The following is a 17,106-nucleotide window of genomic DNA, read 5'->3' on the forward strand; positions in this document are numbered from 1 at the left end:
TAAGGTTTTGACAACTAAAACTTTGACCTTTAGCCATATCGAAGATCTATGGTTCAACTCTTTTAAAACTCTCCATCATCTAACCAGAAAAAGTCCCATTATTATATTTATATTTCTGGTTTGGCTACAATCCAATAAGATGCCCCAATAACTAATCAAATACTAATATTCTCTGATTTATCTTTAAAGTTTTGATAACTAAAACTTTGACTATTAGCCATATCGAAGATCTATGGTTCAACTCTTATAAAACACTTCTTCGCTTACCAGAAAAAGTTCCACTATTATATTTATATTTCTGGTTTGGCTAAAATCTAAGAAGATGCCCCAATACTTAATCATATACTAATATTCTCTGTTTTCTCTTTAAAGTTTTGGTAACTAAAACTTTGACTATTAGCCATATCGCAGATCTATGGCTTAGCTCCTATTAAACTCTCCATCAGCTAACCAGGAAAAGTCACACTATTGCATTTATATTTCTGGCTTAGCTATAATATTATGAAAAGCCCCATAACTAACATACAATATTTTAAATCAAATACTAATATTCTCTAATTTCTCTTTAAAGTTTTGATAACTAAAACTATGACTATTAGTCATATTGCACATCTTTGGCTTAGTTCCTATTAAACTCTCCATCAGCTAACCAGAAAAAGTCCCACTATTATGTTTATATTTCTGGTTTGGCTACATTCTAAAGAAAAGCGCCATAACTTACATCCAATATTTTTAATCAAATACTAATATTCTCTGTTTTCTCTTTTAAGTTTTGATAACTAAAACTTTGACTATTAGCCATATCGCAGATCTGTGGCTTAGCTCTTATTAAACACTCCATCAGCCAACCAGGGAAAGTGGCCAGAAACTCGAGCTCAAACTGAAATGAAAGTCAAGTTTATGCGATGCAAAGCCCTGGGGCTCCGCATGAATGCCCAACTAACCATCAAAGATGCAAAGTCAACACAAGCGGGCCCGACTTCTTGTAGCGGAATGGCCCGAAAACTTGGCCCGAACACGCGGCGTATGAGCAACGCAGCTGGTGGTGCGACAATTTAACGCGCTGATTGACGAGCAAACACTGGAAGGCCAAAAGCGAGCGAGTTGGCCAGGAAAATAACTGTTTGTCAATGGCATTAATTATGTGGCCGAGTCAAGAGGGAAATGGAAATGGGAATGTGTATGGTATGAAATGGTCAACTTGTCACGAGTGTTGGACTAGTTTTGCATTATAATTTGACGTGTGGGAGTTGTGAAATGTGTGTGTTGGCTGCCCATTGATTTGAAACTAACAGTGTGTGGCCACAGAATAAAACCAGAGCTAAAATGACAAAGGTGCGCCGCAAAAAGCCCTCTGCTGTTGTCAGAGAATACATATATAGATACATATAATATATATGAAATTGAATTATGGCAAACTGAATGCGCAGCACAAAAGTCAAAGTCAGTGTCAACAGACGAGCAAACACGTTTCCAATTTGTTGGGAATAAATGGGTGTAGCATACTTATGGGAGTATCTGTATCTGTATCTGTATCCGTATGCAAAGGGGGCGTATACGTCACTTGACATCTGTATAAACAGGAGAGGGGGAGGGGGGCGGAATGTAGAATATGAAATGCTGCCAGGACATTCATGTCGCCCATTTTCCTCTCTGTTTTGTTGTTATGCGCCTGAATGATTTCTTTTGTGAAATTGATAACTCTGTATATGCCATACAAGCGAGTGTGTGAGTGTGTGTATCTGAGGGGATGTCCTGTATGCGAAATGATTTAAAATACTTCGGATCCATCCAGCCTGACATTGTGTGTTGCCCCAAGGCCTGTGGATTATAACAAATTAAAGTTGTGCAGGGCTCCAGGGCCAACAAAACTCTGACAAGGAACTTTGAGGGGCTACATTTTTGGTATTGTCATTGATGGAAACATTGAGCAGTCATGTGGTGAGATAAGAGTTTTTTTAAGTACACACTTCAGCTGATTTAGACATTGATGTGGTTTCAGTGAAGCCTGAGAAAAGCCATTAATTTTCAAATTAAAAAGGTATTCCTGTCAATTAATTCGGAAAAAAGTCAAGAGCTCAAGCGTACATTGAATAATGAAAAATGTTTATCTGCTTTTAAAATATTGGCGTTATTTTCACCCAACGATATACAATTTATCCAATAATTCCAGGGCTCAGAAAAAAATTGTGTATCTCGTTTGAATCACTTTTAATAAACATTTATTACAGTACCGTTGGGGAAAACATTTTTTTACAAGTTATTTCCGTTTCCTGCCCTGCCATCCATCACATTTGTTTAATTTCATTTCGGTTGCAAGAACTCTGGCGTGTCTGCATTTGCATAACTCCTCTCGTTTATTTATTTTTTCAAATTATGCGCTAAGCGGGAATTGCCAATGATTGATTGGCCAGAGAGGCGGCACGACATTAGCCAGATATCCTTGGTAGGATCCCGAGTCGGGCTCACGTAAAGCAAGTCATAAAAATATTTCACCAAACAATAAAAAGTGAAAAGAGCCCAGCCGAAATAACAAAACGTTGGAGGTCATGTGTCATCCGCAGAGTCCTGAGTTCCGCTTTGTTTTGTTTCGCACGGTGGCTCATATTGCATGTGGCATGTTTGTTTGCACTCCGTCGGGATATAAAGCCCATATACCATGCCCCATACCCCAATCCCCATAACCCATACCATTCATCTCCGGGTGTGACGAACTTTCACACAGAACAATTTTGTGTCGTGGCTGTCACGGGGCTAAAATTGAATATTTAATTTTTGCTTTGTCGCACATTGAAACAAATCCTCATCTGGGGCGTGGGAACAAAGTAAGGCATTATTGAAATTCCTGCAAAGTTTGGACAGCCGATGCACGGGAGCAGATGATCCCGTAAATGGTGGTTGGGCGCAAGTATCTCGAATAACTTTGTCTAAGTTGCAGGAAAAAGGAAGTTTGGAATTTCAATTGTGTCACACAATATGATATTAATATTGCTGTCTGGGGAGTTAAGGAGTGAGACAAATTTTTCGAATACCTGCCTTCATCGTGTATTTCACTTTTTTTATGATTCTACACTGCTGATCCACCATAGACTTCATTTATTAAAAATAACAAGAATACCTATAAGAAATTATAAGCAATTCTGATTTTTAAACGATTTGATTCTGTATGTTATATAATCAAGAGGAGAAGCGACCTTTGACAATACAATGTATATATACCCGTGTCTTTTTTGAGTTATAAAAATTACTTTATCTTAAGACATAAGATATCATATGTTTAAAGTTATACATTTTCCTTATATTTTTTTACTAAGTTTAAAATTGATTTTATGGCATTTATTTATTTGCTAATCTGATTTCCAAAAAAAATAAATAAAATATGTGTCAAAATAAAAACCTACAACGGAATTATTAAAAAGGAAATTAGATCTTATGATCTAATTTTGGTATTTATTAAACTAAAACCCAATTTCAATATTATTAATTGGTTTATAAAAATTTATTTTATTAAAATCCAGTACACGTAAACGTATTTACATTTTTTGATAATAGTTAAGCTTTACATTTCGGGGCAAAAATTGTTGGTCTATCCAGTAAAGGACAACCTAAAGGATCTTCCTACTTCCGCTGGCTGCTGCCATTTTAATCCTCACCACCCTTCTGCACCTATTCAGATCCCTTCTGGCGCCTTTTTTAATGCCACTTAATTAAATTGGACGCTTGGCTAAAAGAGCGCGGCTCAGCTGCAAATAAAAAATGGGCTGAAAGGCCCAGAAAATCCAGCCGAGAGCATCAACACTCAATCATTAAGGCCGCACAAAAAAATGACAAAACGAATCGGGTCACAGAATACTAACGTCAGAGAATCTGAACATATATTTCACTCAGACCATGGAGGATACCTATAATTACCATTGTATGTTGATGTACATAATAATAAAATCAAATATGCCAAGTTTGGGCGTCAATTTTAAGCTGATTAGATGCAAATGGCAGTGATAAAGATAAAAATACCAAATCAATATCCAACTAAGTCGTTACTCGGCCCCACCCCGCACTCATCCGACCTCCGGTGATGACACTTCAAAACAAACTACACAGCGCAAGAGGGAAAAAATTGCAAAGCCCAGGCAGATTTTATGTTATTTTTATGTTAAAAATAGGGGGCCAGCGAAGGAGCCAAAGGACTTTGGCCCCTCCCCCGGAGGAGGGTTGCGGAGGGGGAACACACAAAAGTTTTATTTATTCATGGGCACGGAGGACTGGTGTGCGTCACCAGGAATCGGCAGCTGAGATGTGTTACCCAACTGGAGGTCGAGAAATATTTACTTTACTATCCGAATGCTTCAGATTTTTATGCCCACTTTTGGCACACCTGAAAGTCGTAAAATCGGAATTCTACAAATACTTTATTTCTCTACTTAGCAATGATTGTAAGTTCTATGATATATATAAAAGAATTACCTTAGCTTCTCTTCAGGAAAGGCTGAGCACAAGACACGGGCAAACCGATAGTTTGCTTTGTTCTATTAATATTTAAATTCGCGCGCACTTTCCCTGTTTTTGGGCTAAAAGGACTTTTCCGCTTGGACTTTCTTTGGGGCAACCTATCGAACCGAACGCTCCGCTTGATTTGTGAAACTGGCCTCGTTTGGCCAGTGGGTTTGGTTAAAAACGTGGTTCTTGTGGCCATGTTAACCGTTCGGGTGGCCGACATCGGTAGCCGATGTACTCGTCTTTGGGCCACTGTTAACTGCTGTTGACTGAAACGTCCGGGAAACGAGCCGAAAGTAGGTCTGAGTGGGAAATTAATCGAGGCACCTTGAGTGAAGTTCGCAAAGCTCTACTTTTCGCTTTCAGCCAGCTTTTGGGAGCTTTACCCCACAATTTCCCTATAATTTCCCCCTATTTACCCAAGGACAAAGGATATAGTTAAATACCTGTTGTTGTTACAAATGGTTTGCTGATTTTGGTAAAATGCTAAATGCCAATAGTTACCTGTAAATATAAAAATTAAATTTGAATCAGTCAAAGTGAAAATAAGTATTTAAAGAAAAACACACAAAGAAATCACAAGTAACGGTAACTCGCTAATATAGGGATTTTATAGATAGACACAAAAACTTTTTCGAGCTTTGGTTAGTTATGGAAAGTAACACACAAAAGCTTTGAGAAAAGCTTTCCGGTAAGGAAAAGTGTTGCCAGCTAGGAATATTAGTTTAAATTTGGAAAGGAGTTTTATTGAAAGACTTTAGAGTGAAAACATGCCAATTTTTACGAATAAAATACAATGTTAGTAGAGTTTGAAAATCTAAAAAACTGTTTAAGTACGTGCATTCATATAAGAAACATCTGCCCATTTCTTGTCTACTTTAACGAACGAAGAGTTCAACGGTTTTGATTAGTATTAACAAGGAACACCAACAATTGCATAAGCATTAACAACAACAGCGACACACTTAGATATTATATCTAGCTAAAACAATTAGTTGCTAGAATCTCCGTTTGTTGTCTCTGACAAAAGCAACAAAGGCGGTTATCTTGGGATAATCACACACCAGTCGAGGGATTTGTTGTTGGCTAAAACGAATTGACATCGAATTTAAAATCGAGATCCAAATTTTTCAAGGGATTTCGACGGAATTTTTTGCTGCCATGATGATGATGGTGATGTGGTATGTGTATCTCCACCTCCGGTTCTTCATCGGTTTTGGTTAATAATAGGTTTTCGAATCATATATCAAGATTTTTGAGTGTGTTTTAGAGATAAATACAGAAGAAAAACCATTAAAATATGCCATCAATAATATGGAAAAATATTGTATTTTTGTTTATATAATTATTATTAATATAAAGTTATGCAATCAGAATAAGAGACAGCGAGTAGGCTAATGAAGTGGGTGAATTAAATGTGTATTGAAGCAAAGTGAAAGTCGAGCACAGTTGCACATTCACATTGACAAGACACACGCAATCATAAATGTATCAAACGAAAACGTTGCGTATACGCGATATTTGTTTATACAAGTCAATTCCAACGAAACACGCACTGCCTGTCAGCTCGACGACCATTCGCATTAGAAGTATCTTTTGTCACAATTTTCCCCAGCTCCTTTTCACTAGAATTCCCGCCCGGCAATATCATAAATTTTCAGCTAATTTCCCGCACACTCAACTTTTTAATCATATAAATAGCCATAAACCGTGAGTCGTTGGTTATGGCGAAAAGTTTTGTTTTATTCCGGCTTTTGTCTGGAAGAAAGCATAAGGAAACTACCGAAATGAAATGTGAGCTCTTGAAGTCAAGATACTTTTGTCTGCGATTGCCTTTTGCAGGGGTGTATCCGTGTGAAGTAGCATTCCGGGCTTGAAGTTATGGCATAAAAGAATTGCCAAGGGGAGTTCAGAAACTTTAACTTGGGATAAGTGCGTTGCACAGTACGCAATAAAAGTTTGAGTACCTGTGAAGTGGATTTGGTAACTTGATAACGCAGTTTGGATAAGCCGATTGTAAATATATTTGAAGTGGTTACTTGAATATAAATAAAATATAATCATTGAATCCCTATTATTTGTCTAACATAACTTGGCCTGTTCTTGGGTAAATTTGAATTCAGTAAATCTTTTCGATTTTTTCTTTATTTTTTCCGAAGTGGATTAGGCCACAATTGGGCTTCTTCCGTTTGGGTCATTCAAACTTTTCCATTTAGTTGCCATTCAATACCCGAATAAGTTTGTCGGCAAACCAAAAGCCATTACCCCGACGTAGCCACCAATAAATTTCGAAACAATATCGATTATGTGTTTATAAATTATATACTTGTGCACATAGGCAAGTTTTGCCTGTGGCCATACTTGGGAAATTCATTATGGAATTAGCTTGGCTCCAGCAGTTTTCATTTGCCTGTGCATGCCGGCGGCTGGAAATATAAAAGCATTATGAGCCAGGCTGCCAATGACAAGGCATCAACCCAAGTAGACCCAAGTACACCCAAACCAACACACACACACCCATCCAGCCACACACACTGATGCACTGACAGCACTAAGTAAAGTCTACTCCAAGTTAGACATCGCACAGACGGCCTGCCTGCCTCAACTTGTTTCCCCGAACTTTTAATCAGCCCCAAAAAAGTGAGCGGCGGAAAACTTCAACCCCCTTTGGGGTGGCGCAATTATTGCCAAATTTGCTGAGCAACAAAAACATAATCAACTTAATTGCATAAAGAGTCCCATGCACAAAAAACAAGAGAATGGCAAAGGTTTTCCGACGGCACATGAAATCTTCTAAATGTAAGGACTCTTCGATACCCATTAGATTTCTTATTAAATATAAAAAACCTATAAGCCTTGTATAGTCCAAAATAATATTACTATTTTTAGCGAATTATTTCTTTACGTTCCAGAGTTGATATATTTGGTTTTATATGTGTTTAAATTTACGATTCAAAAACGAATTGTGTGCTGTTTATTTTTATATCATTTTTTTATTGACTAAGCTTTTTTAAAAAGAATGGAATTCAAGAAGATGATTCAAAAATTAGGTTCACATCTGTAAAATCTATTTTCCATTTTAAAAAGCAATAAAATAATATTGAGTTTGTAGAAATTTAAGGTTTTGGGGTGTCACAAAAATCTTTGAAGGTTTCGGGAACGATTGCTCTAAAAACCAACTCTAGATCCACCGGTGTCACAGAACACATAGATTTTTTTTTAGAGTTATTCACGTATTTCATTTGTTTTTGTTTGATAAGGAAAAACGTTATTTGATTGGAAAAGAGACCTAAAGAAAATAAATGAGTTTAAATTTTAAACTTATTTAAGATGTTATTATCAAAACAAAGTTATCTAAACTTAATCAAAAATCAGCTTCTGCCTTGAAGCCAAGCTGCAGGCAGTCAGCGATTGTATGCCTCTTCTTATCAGCTCATCAAGCTTTCCAGAGGATTACAACCTTTGTTGCCAATCGAATCTTACATCAATTTGTGAATACCCAACCAAGCAAAAGTATGCCCAACTTATGGACCCCGACCCTTTTCGAGATTACTAGGAACTTAAGCTGATAGGGTAAATCGGCGCCACGTTTATTGTCCCCGGCGTCGAAAGCATGTGCTGGGGTTGTATGCTCGATTGCTACTTTATGCTTTGCTGCTTTTGCTTTTGCTTTTGCTTGTGCTTTTGCTGGTAATACAATCAATTTCCGCTTTGTTTGTCAAGGAAACTTTGGCGGCGGAGGAACGTGAAAGTGGCCCAGTGCTTTGACTTATTTTCCGCGCGCTCGTTGTTATCGTTGTTGTTTGTTGGTAAGCGGAAGCAACAGCTCAGCTGCCAATATCGTTCAAACATGACGTATACGTCACGTCCGCCCCACCCCCCACCATTGAGGCCACCCCCCCCGTTAAGTGCGGAGTACACAATTTTTAATTAAATTTGATATTATACATAGCTATATGTAGACGTAATATCCATTATCGTGTTTGTGGATAACAATGGATGGCACTTCATTAGTCGCCCCTTTGGCTGCTCGGGGCCATTTCACCGCTTCTGCTTGGTTTTTGGTGGGGAATGTGGCCAATAGTAGGGGATGTGTGGCATTGGCTTTGTGCAATTAGCCTCTATGTTGTGTGCTCTTGATTGAGACACACACACACACAGTGACTGGAAAACTAGAGCAGTCACAGAAATATTTTCCAATTTGTTGGGCTTTTCATTGTGCTCTGCGTGCTGGATTTAATTTCGGGGGTAGTTTTGAAGAGTTGTATAAATAAGGAATACCAGCCTATTTCTGGCCGCCTTGGCCTAATTGGAAATCAGAAAATCACTCGAATAAATAAGTCATTATCATGACATTACCCATTTCCGAAATTGATGAGTCATACGGGGGCAGTGATCCAAATTCAGTGCCCAATAAATTCGGCTTTAAAAAATTCATTCCAAGCCATAAAGCACAGTTCCTTACGCAAAACGATAACAAATAATCGCTTCCAATTATTCACAGCTAACAGGCGACAGAGATGTGTACGTATACATTCCGTTTTTCTATTTGGTTTATTCAAAAGCCCTGATATCCCTGAAATGTGTATCAGCACAAATACAAATTATATGCGCATACATTTACATCAAGTGACAAAAGCCTGGACAAAAGGAGAGAGATGTGTCAAACTCCAGCGATAGGCATCATAAATAATGTGGGCATATCAATTGCTATATAAGAAATTCATAAGCCAGTCCCCACAGTCGGAGTAGGCAAATTCTCTGAGTGACTACTTTTTCTTAAAATAGAAATCGCTGGAAGTCTAAGAATAAGAGAAAAAAAGTAAAATGATAAGACACTTTTTTTGAATATATCTGTAAGTCAATATAAATAGCTCAATAAGTATTTAAATGTAATTTACAATAAAAACAGATATATATTTTTATGATCCCCTTCAGCAATTTAAATTTCCTAATTTGGTACACCAAAAATGTCTAAATGTCGTTTATAATATTTAAATTGTTCAGAATATAAAAAAAAACTTAATAAATACCAGCTGGTTAAGGGAACTTTAGGAGTTGAAGAAGAAAAATATAAATATAGATTTAAAAGCATCTAGAGCAATTTAAATTGATTAATTTAATGCTACTAAAAAGTCTAAACTGTCTTTTAAAATAGTAAAGTGGTTGGAAATATAAAGAGACTATCTTAATAAACATCAGCTGCCTACGGGAATTTCAAACAAATTAAATAAAAGAATTCAGAGGAGAAATACTGCTGGAAACAATAAGCGAAATCCTTTTGCGGAACGTCGCATTCGGCATAGGAATGTCACTGAAATCCCTAAGGGAGCATCAACAGTCAGTGCGGAAGCGCTTCAATAAAAACAGAACAATGACAATAATAACGACCCAACCTGAACCGACGAGCTGGATGTTAGACGTTGGATGGAAACACCGGATATCCAGTCAGTGGGCGGACGGGAGGTTCCTACAAATGTCAATTTATCATTTCCGCTGGTGAGGCGACGCAAATTGCAGAGCTTAGGAAATGCTTTGCGCGCCTGTTTAAAAAGCATTTTAACAGGGCAAACACGCAGACATTAGACCCGCCACACACATCACCATCCATATAAATGGGCACTAATGGTCCTAGCCCCTTTTTGCCCTACCCAACCCTAACCAACCGTACCCCATCTGTGGTATGCATAATTTTCTCTGACTTGGCGCCGACTTTCTTCAATTTGTGGCCATCCTGGAGTCGGACACAGATATTAAATATCATTCGGGCACGCATTTCTGGCATTTGTCCGGCTCTTTAATGCCGCCCCAATGTCCAGTTTTATGCATATCTTTCGTGTAAATATTCCGTTCTTTCCGTTCCCTCCTCATACAATATAATTCATATTTGTGGGCAAGGCCATTGCCAAAAAGTATTTTTAGGCCAGGACAGGACACCCGTGTCGAACAATCCTCTATCGCTTTCCCCGGCGTCAAATTGAAATTAATGCGTTGGGCCAACGCGGCGGATACGTGTTATTGGAACGCCTGACTTGCCAGCCGCCCAGGAAAACCAAATCGACTGTGAACGTTCTGCTAAATTTGAATTTTAATGCTTTTGGCTGGTAAAATTTAACGACTCTCGATATCTTGGCGTGAAAATATTTTATAGTTATTGATTTTGCAGCCTGTCAACGCAAAATCGAGCAGGAAAAGGTGTTTTTATATCTTTAAAACGATTGGATAATAAATAAAAGTGCTGAAAAATAAAGTTTTATGTCAACGATTGTTATACATTTTTATTTGACAGTTTTGAAATAGAAACAAAAGTTCACAGCAGCTTTAAAATAATCCTCTAAAAATGTATTATTTAGTAAATATGTCAAGATCAGAGTGTTCGCATAACTGATTAAAGCTTGTATAAATAATAGCTCATGATTTGTATTTTTTTTTATATTAACATTTTTTCTGTTTGTATAATTGAATCCTTGCTCAACCCCTGGCTACACCAAGCCTAACCCGACACTCTTGGCCAACAGCTTATCAAAAGGACACACCCTGGAACAGGAATTGTGCTAATTAGACCGACAACAGCCACGCACATCATCAACATGACCACCTTTCCACCAATGGAGGAACAAAGGCCGCACCCAGGTTACGGCAAGTGTAAACAAAATACGTATTTCCACAGAAAATCATTTGCTCAATAAATCAAATTGACTGCTCGGTGGCAAGTAGGACACCATATTTACTCTCAATTAGTCGAACATTAGCAGGACATTTCGGGCAGCAAACAAGTTGCTAAATAATTAACCAAGTGGAATAAGTTGGGACTATTCCACAAAAGAAAATGGAAAACGTTTCAGAAATTGTCAAAATTTAATTAAAATTATGTTAATTCTAGCTATAAACGCAAGTATTTAACTTATGTCTTTCGCCTTATGTCTTTGAAGGAGCCCGCAGTCTTTTTAATCTGTCGCTAATTCCAGCTTTTGTGCTTGGAAAATCGGATTTGATACTCTTATAGAGGGGAATACTGAACATTATATCAGCTTATACACCCTAATCTTCAAAAACTGTGATCTTTAATCAACTCAATTTTGATTTATTAAAAAAAATAAAAGGTTATATTTTTAGTATACCTATAACAAAAATAAATATTTATATAATTTATCATACTATATATTTCAAGGGAATGATATAAAAATTTGTTTTAAAATTAAGCGTATTCATACCAAGTACCTAAAATATCCGAAATAGTACTATAAATTAGGCAAATGACTTAAGAAAATAAAATATTTACTAGATATCCACCCAACCACTTGAAAGCTTACACATCCTTTAGAGAGCATCTTCAAGTGGGGATAATTCCTTAGTGCCCATTGGGGTGTGTGCAGAGTTTAATTGCTTGTCTCTGGCAGGAACAACAAACACTGGATGGAACTTATTTGCATTTCGCATTAGGCAGAGGCATCTGAAAAGGAGCTTTCCAAGGACTTAGCATGTTCCGCCGCCCTTCGCCCCCGGTCTGTTTGTTTAGGCTTATACTTTGCATGAGTTGACATCTTTATTGCCAATTTATGTCCTTCCCGGCCCATTCGCAATTCGCAGGTAATTCCGCTTTGGGCGTGGCCAAGTTCATAAGGAAATGAAATAAAACGAAATGGGCCTCGTCATCACCATTTCTTAATTAGTTAACAGGCCGCAAAAAAGTGTACTGAGTAAACCCAGTTTGGAATTAAATATTAACGGATTTATGTTTTTAATTTTGTTTCACTTGCAACCGAAATAAGTTTGAAATACAGCCTACGTGTTTGTAATACCAAATGTTTTGGGTGGCCAAATAAATGGCGGCAGTTTTATGGTTGATTTGGGTTTTGCCTTCCCTTCTTTAGTTTCTTTTTATGTTTCATTATGCCTTTCTTTTATGCTTCTGCCGAGAAAAATCAAAAAGTTTGAAGAGCGGCCTAAACTTTATAGTAAGTAACTTTATGGTAAGCAGAAAGATAAGGCAGCAGAAAGGCAGCTGGTAAATATTTATGGAACACTATAGCCCAAATGAAATTGAATATTGAATAGTCTTGTTGGTTTCGAGAGCTCATTTAAACTTCCCAACTATGCTTCAACTCTCTGGGATTATTTTACTCATCATATTCCAGGAAATTTTTTCGACAAAGCCCCAATTAGCTGAGGTAAAATTTTACCAGGAAAACAAAGTGAGAGCAGCTGCCGTGAAAAACGCCTACATATATTCGCAAAATGAAAAGCAGTGAGCAGCAGGGAAATTGCTAAGCAATAATCATAATTTGTGGCATTAGCAGGAAACGAAATTTTCTGGCTAACTTTTGCCGTGCAACCAGCCATTGATAAAGTGTCGCTATACAATTTATCAGCACTCCCCTCGGGGAACTGGGAAATGAAAAGCGGGTCGGGCGGGAAAATGTGCGGAAAACGGCGGCTAAACAAACAGTTACTGCCACTACTGCTGCTGCTGCTGCACCTGCCACTGGGGAAAACTGTGGTAATTTATGAGTCATTCCCTGGAAAAGCTGTGTGCTCTCGTTTTGGCTCCGTTGGTTTTTCATATTTTCATTATTTTGAAAAGGAGCAAATAAACCGCACAAAGTTCCCCAAAAAAGAGGAATTAAATGTTTGTGGCCCTCGCTTCTGCTTTATTTTTTGGTGGTCTGCCAATGCCATTACCCGAACTTTGCATCCGAGTTTTGCGATGAGTAAAAAGTTATTGTGGTTAAAATTTAAATGAATACACAAGTAAATTGAAAATAATTCTAAGTAAATGTGTTTTCATGGGAAACGGAGATTAAATTGCAAGGGATTTGTATTTTTTGGTGTACCTAGTACAAATAGGAATTCATTTTAAGTGAACAAAGTGAAGCTTATATTGCAAAGTACAAATTGCTTTGTAATAAAAAGTTATCTATTTTCCATAATATTACCACCATTTTGTCCATCAACTTACAATCTTTTAGATATTTCCTGTTCTGTATTAAATATTAAAAGCTTTTCTTTTGGCTTAAGTAAACGTTATTATCACCCAACTCCGATTCATATGTCGTAAACTCAACTTGTGCCCCCAAAAGCAAAATGTGGAATTTGTATTATGATATTGCCCATATCGCTGGCCATAAAAGAAAACTCCGGCTAGGCTTATTAGATAACATAAACAGGAGCATGAACCGCGTTAACGTGCATTAGGAAGGAATGGAGCCCAAGGCGACTGGCCGGCAACGAGGCGGCTACTTGACCAAGTTAAGAATCTTACACAAATTTGCCATTGGACGCATAAAAATGCTTGCGGATGTAGTGGCCTGTAATGGAGTGCAGTGTATACATATATCCGTATATATATTTTTGTATACAGTTAAACAATTCATATTTGCGACACCATTAAGCAGGGGAGACGGGGCGAGCTGGGAAAACTGGGGGAAAATGGAAAAGTGCGAGCAAAAAGGCAACTGCGATAACGACGTACGCCCAGCGTGTTGATACAGTAAATAATACTGAAACCCCTGGTCACAGGATTTCCTTTCATCCGCACACACAACACACTCGGAAAAAAAGAAATGAGATCAAGTACACTGATGAAAAACAGTAACTCCAATAATATCAAATTTAATTTAAAAATTTTGCTTTGATTTTAAATAAAGTATAATATATTTAATATAAGAAATTTAAACTATGAATTTAAAATGAAATTCTTTTTATAAACTGATGATCATTTATCTAAAAACGAAATTTTGAATTAAATTTGCAGATATTTTTACTTTTAATTTCCTTATTGCTTGCAACAAAATCCTTTTTTTAAATGAATTTTTAATTTAATTTCTTGGTTTTTAAAAACAAATATTTTAGAAGATGTAACAAATCCTATTTTGAGAACTTTTAATTATTTTTTTAAATTAATTTAATTTATTTAATTTAAGGCAACGGAAAAGGATATGTTTTAGTAAATAATCTGTTATCCTATTTTTCTCAGTATACATTTTTAGGAGAAATTAAGAGATTGTCTTTATTTGGAAAATTTATTTTGAAACTAAAGTACAGTTTGAAAACACTTTACTTAATATTTATTTAATTATTTATTTATTCAGTTCCATGGAAATTTTCTTAGCATAAGGAAGTAAAAACTTGAAAATGTGTAAATTTTTCAGGATATGAGTATGGATTAGTTAACCAAACTCGTGGCCTTTTTTTCCGAGTGTACCCACACACACACGCACCGAATGTCGAATAGGTGTTTAATATGAATGTATTGGCTATCGGAGATTGAACGGGCCTTACCTTCGTCCTCGTCGTCGTCGTTGAACTCCGTGATTGCCGCCTTGTCGCAGGGTCGGTCAATGCCATTTGTTGCTTCCGACTTGCCACTCCCCCCGCCCAAGCCGCCGCCCCCGTTGGCCGCCTTTGCATCGCCATTGGAGGTAATTGAATTTGATTTGGCGTGATTTGAATGATTGCCCGCGGAGGACTTGGAGGACTCGCCGCCCTCCAGGGGAGGAGCACTCGGCTCCGGTTCGCCATTGCTGACCGCGTCCATGGCGGCGCCATCCTTGGTCTTCAGTTCCTGGCTGGTATTGCAGCCCATCTCACTGGGTTTTGGACTCGGATTTCGGATTCGGATTTGGCAATTTAGTCCGCTGCCTTTGGTGGGGTCTCTCCGCTTCCAGTTGGCCTAGGTTACCCTTATTTTGTTTAATCAATTGCACACACACACACCACTCACACAGACACACACATGCTATCGAGCTGGAAACTAGTTTATGAACTATACTTGTTGTTTCTGGGCCAATTTTGCACTTTGACTTTCAGCAGCCGAAACCTTTTTGCATAAAATGTTTACAAAAATACGTTGTGCTTGGGTTTTTTATTCATCAAAAATGTGGGTGTTTACAAAAGTCGTTAGAAAAAGGTGCACAACCACAGGTTACTGGCCAAAGAACTCGCACGGAACCGGAAGCGGAAACCAGCTGAATGGCAGACTCGCAGCGAAAATGACTGTCTCTGGCACAAGCTCAGGCACAACTGACTTTGACACTGAACGGCGCCGGCGACGCGTCCTCACTGCGGATGCCACGGACCCCGAATGCCTCGATGCCTGAATGCCCGACATCCCCACATCCTGCAGGAGCTGGAGTTTCGAGCTCAACAAGCAGAGACGCGCCAGCCGGCAGTCAACGACACTCAAAGCCCAGGGAAACAGAGAGCCAGGACCTGCCAGAGAGCCAAAGAGAGCCATCTCTCTCGCAGGACTCACAGTGGGTTGCATCGCAGTAATATTTGGATTCACACATTCGGGGAAACACTTTGCTAAAAAAAATTATCATAAAACATCCAATTTAAAGCGGAATCAGATGCTGAAATTATGAATTTATTTTAACTTGGTAATTTATAAAAAAAACTTAAAAATATTGAATTTAATTTGAAACCTAGTTTTTACCCTACGATTCAAAATATGTTCTATAGACTTAAACAAAGTCAACAAAGAAATTTAAAATTTATATTTAGTTGGTTTTTAAGTTGTCTTTGCTTAAATCTATTTTATATTTACTTTTTTTTTTGCTGTTTCCTCAACATTTTCGAAATAAAAAATTAATTAAATAATAAAACCATAACCTCTTTTGAATTTATTTTTTTGGTAAATAATATTGGGATATTATCAATAAAAACAAGGAAGAACGCTATAGTCGAGTACCTCGACTATCAGATACCCGTTACTCAGCTTAATGGAGATATGCAAGCAGCAAAACGAGATTAAAATGCGCCACCTACCGGCGGTATACAGTCTAAGCGTTATGGGCGTTAGAGTGGGCGTGGCAAATTTTTTTTTGGATCAATCGATAGGTATTGACGAGACCAATACATTTCAGTTAAAATTTTTTATCTAGCATGAAGATTGTGGGCGTCACAGGTTTTCGCGGTTTGTGGGCGTTAAAGTCGGCGTGGCAAACTTTTTTTTTGGTCAATCGATAGGTATTGATGAGAACAATACATTTCAGTTAAAATTTTCTAACTAGCATCAAAACTGTGGGAGCCACAGTTTTGGGCGGTTTGTGGGCGTTAGAGTGGGCGTGGCAGTCTACTGAAACAAACTTGCGCTGCGTAAGAAGCTCAGGAATCTGCACGCCAAATCTCAATAGGCTAGCTCTCATAGTTTCCGAGATCTCAGCGTTCATCCGGACAGACGGACAGACGGACAGACGGACAGACAGACAGACGGACATGGCTAGATCGACTCGGCTAGTGATCCTGATCAAGAATATATATACTTTATGGGGTCGGAAACGCTTCCTTCTGCCTGTTACATACTTTCCGACAAATCTAGTATACCCTTTTACTCTACGAGTAACGGGTATAAAAAGGGCATATTAATTATATTTCTATTTTAAAATTTTAAATTTTAGAAGTTTTCTGGATAATTTATTTAATATATAAATTTCTAATTTTAGAATTTTTGTGGATAATTTATTTAATATCTAGGGAAGAGGTCCCCTATTTTTGTATAATACTTTAAAACCATAAGGTTAAATGTACTTTGCCATAAGCGTCTTCTGATCGCTATTAAAATACATGAAGTTAGTTTCTAATTGTCAAGTTTAAAGAAAAGGTTTTGGA

At 37.6% G+C, this 17,106-nt stretch overlaps 1 protein-coding gene across 3 annotated transcripts in view; it reads right to left on the reverse strand.

Annotated features, from left to right (window-relative positions):
• igl (IQ calmodulin-binding domain containing protein igloo) overlaps positions 1-15,585 on the reverse strand; it is a 41,585-nt gene extending 26,000 nt beyond the window's left edge. Inside the window, exons 1-3 of one of the 3 annotated variants that reach the window (XR_010653543.2) lie at positions 14,776-15,585; positions 5,559-5,699; positions 4,941-4,998 (exon numbers count right to left, since the gene is read on the reverse strand). Coding sequence is in view for 1 of the 3 variants with exons in the window: in XM_017074814.4 (XP_016930303.3) it covers positions 14,776-15,079 (304 nt within the window). In the remaining 2 variants the exon portion in view is untranslated. Of the gene's footprint in view, positions 1-4,464; positions 4,641-4,940; positions 4,999-5,558; positions 5,700-14,775 lie in introns of those variants that run through there. The other 2 variants (XM_017074814.4, XM_017074816.4) reach the window with 2 other exon arrangements.
• Positions 15,586-17,106: the final 1,521 nt, after the last annotated feature.

Source organism: Drosophila suzukii, chromosome 2R (assembly GCF_043229965.1).
Source record: "Drosophila suzukii chromosome 2R, CBGP_Dsuzu_IsoJpt1.0, whole genome shotgun sequence".
NCBI classification, from domain to species: Eukaryota; Metazoa; Arthropoda; class Insecta; order Diptera; family Drosophilidae; genus Drosophila; species Drosophila suzukii.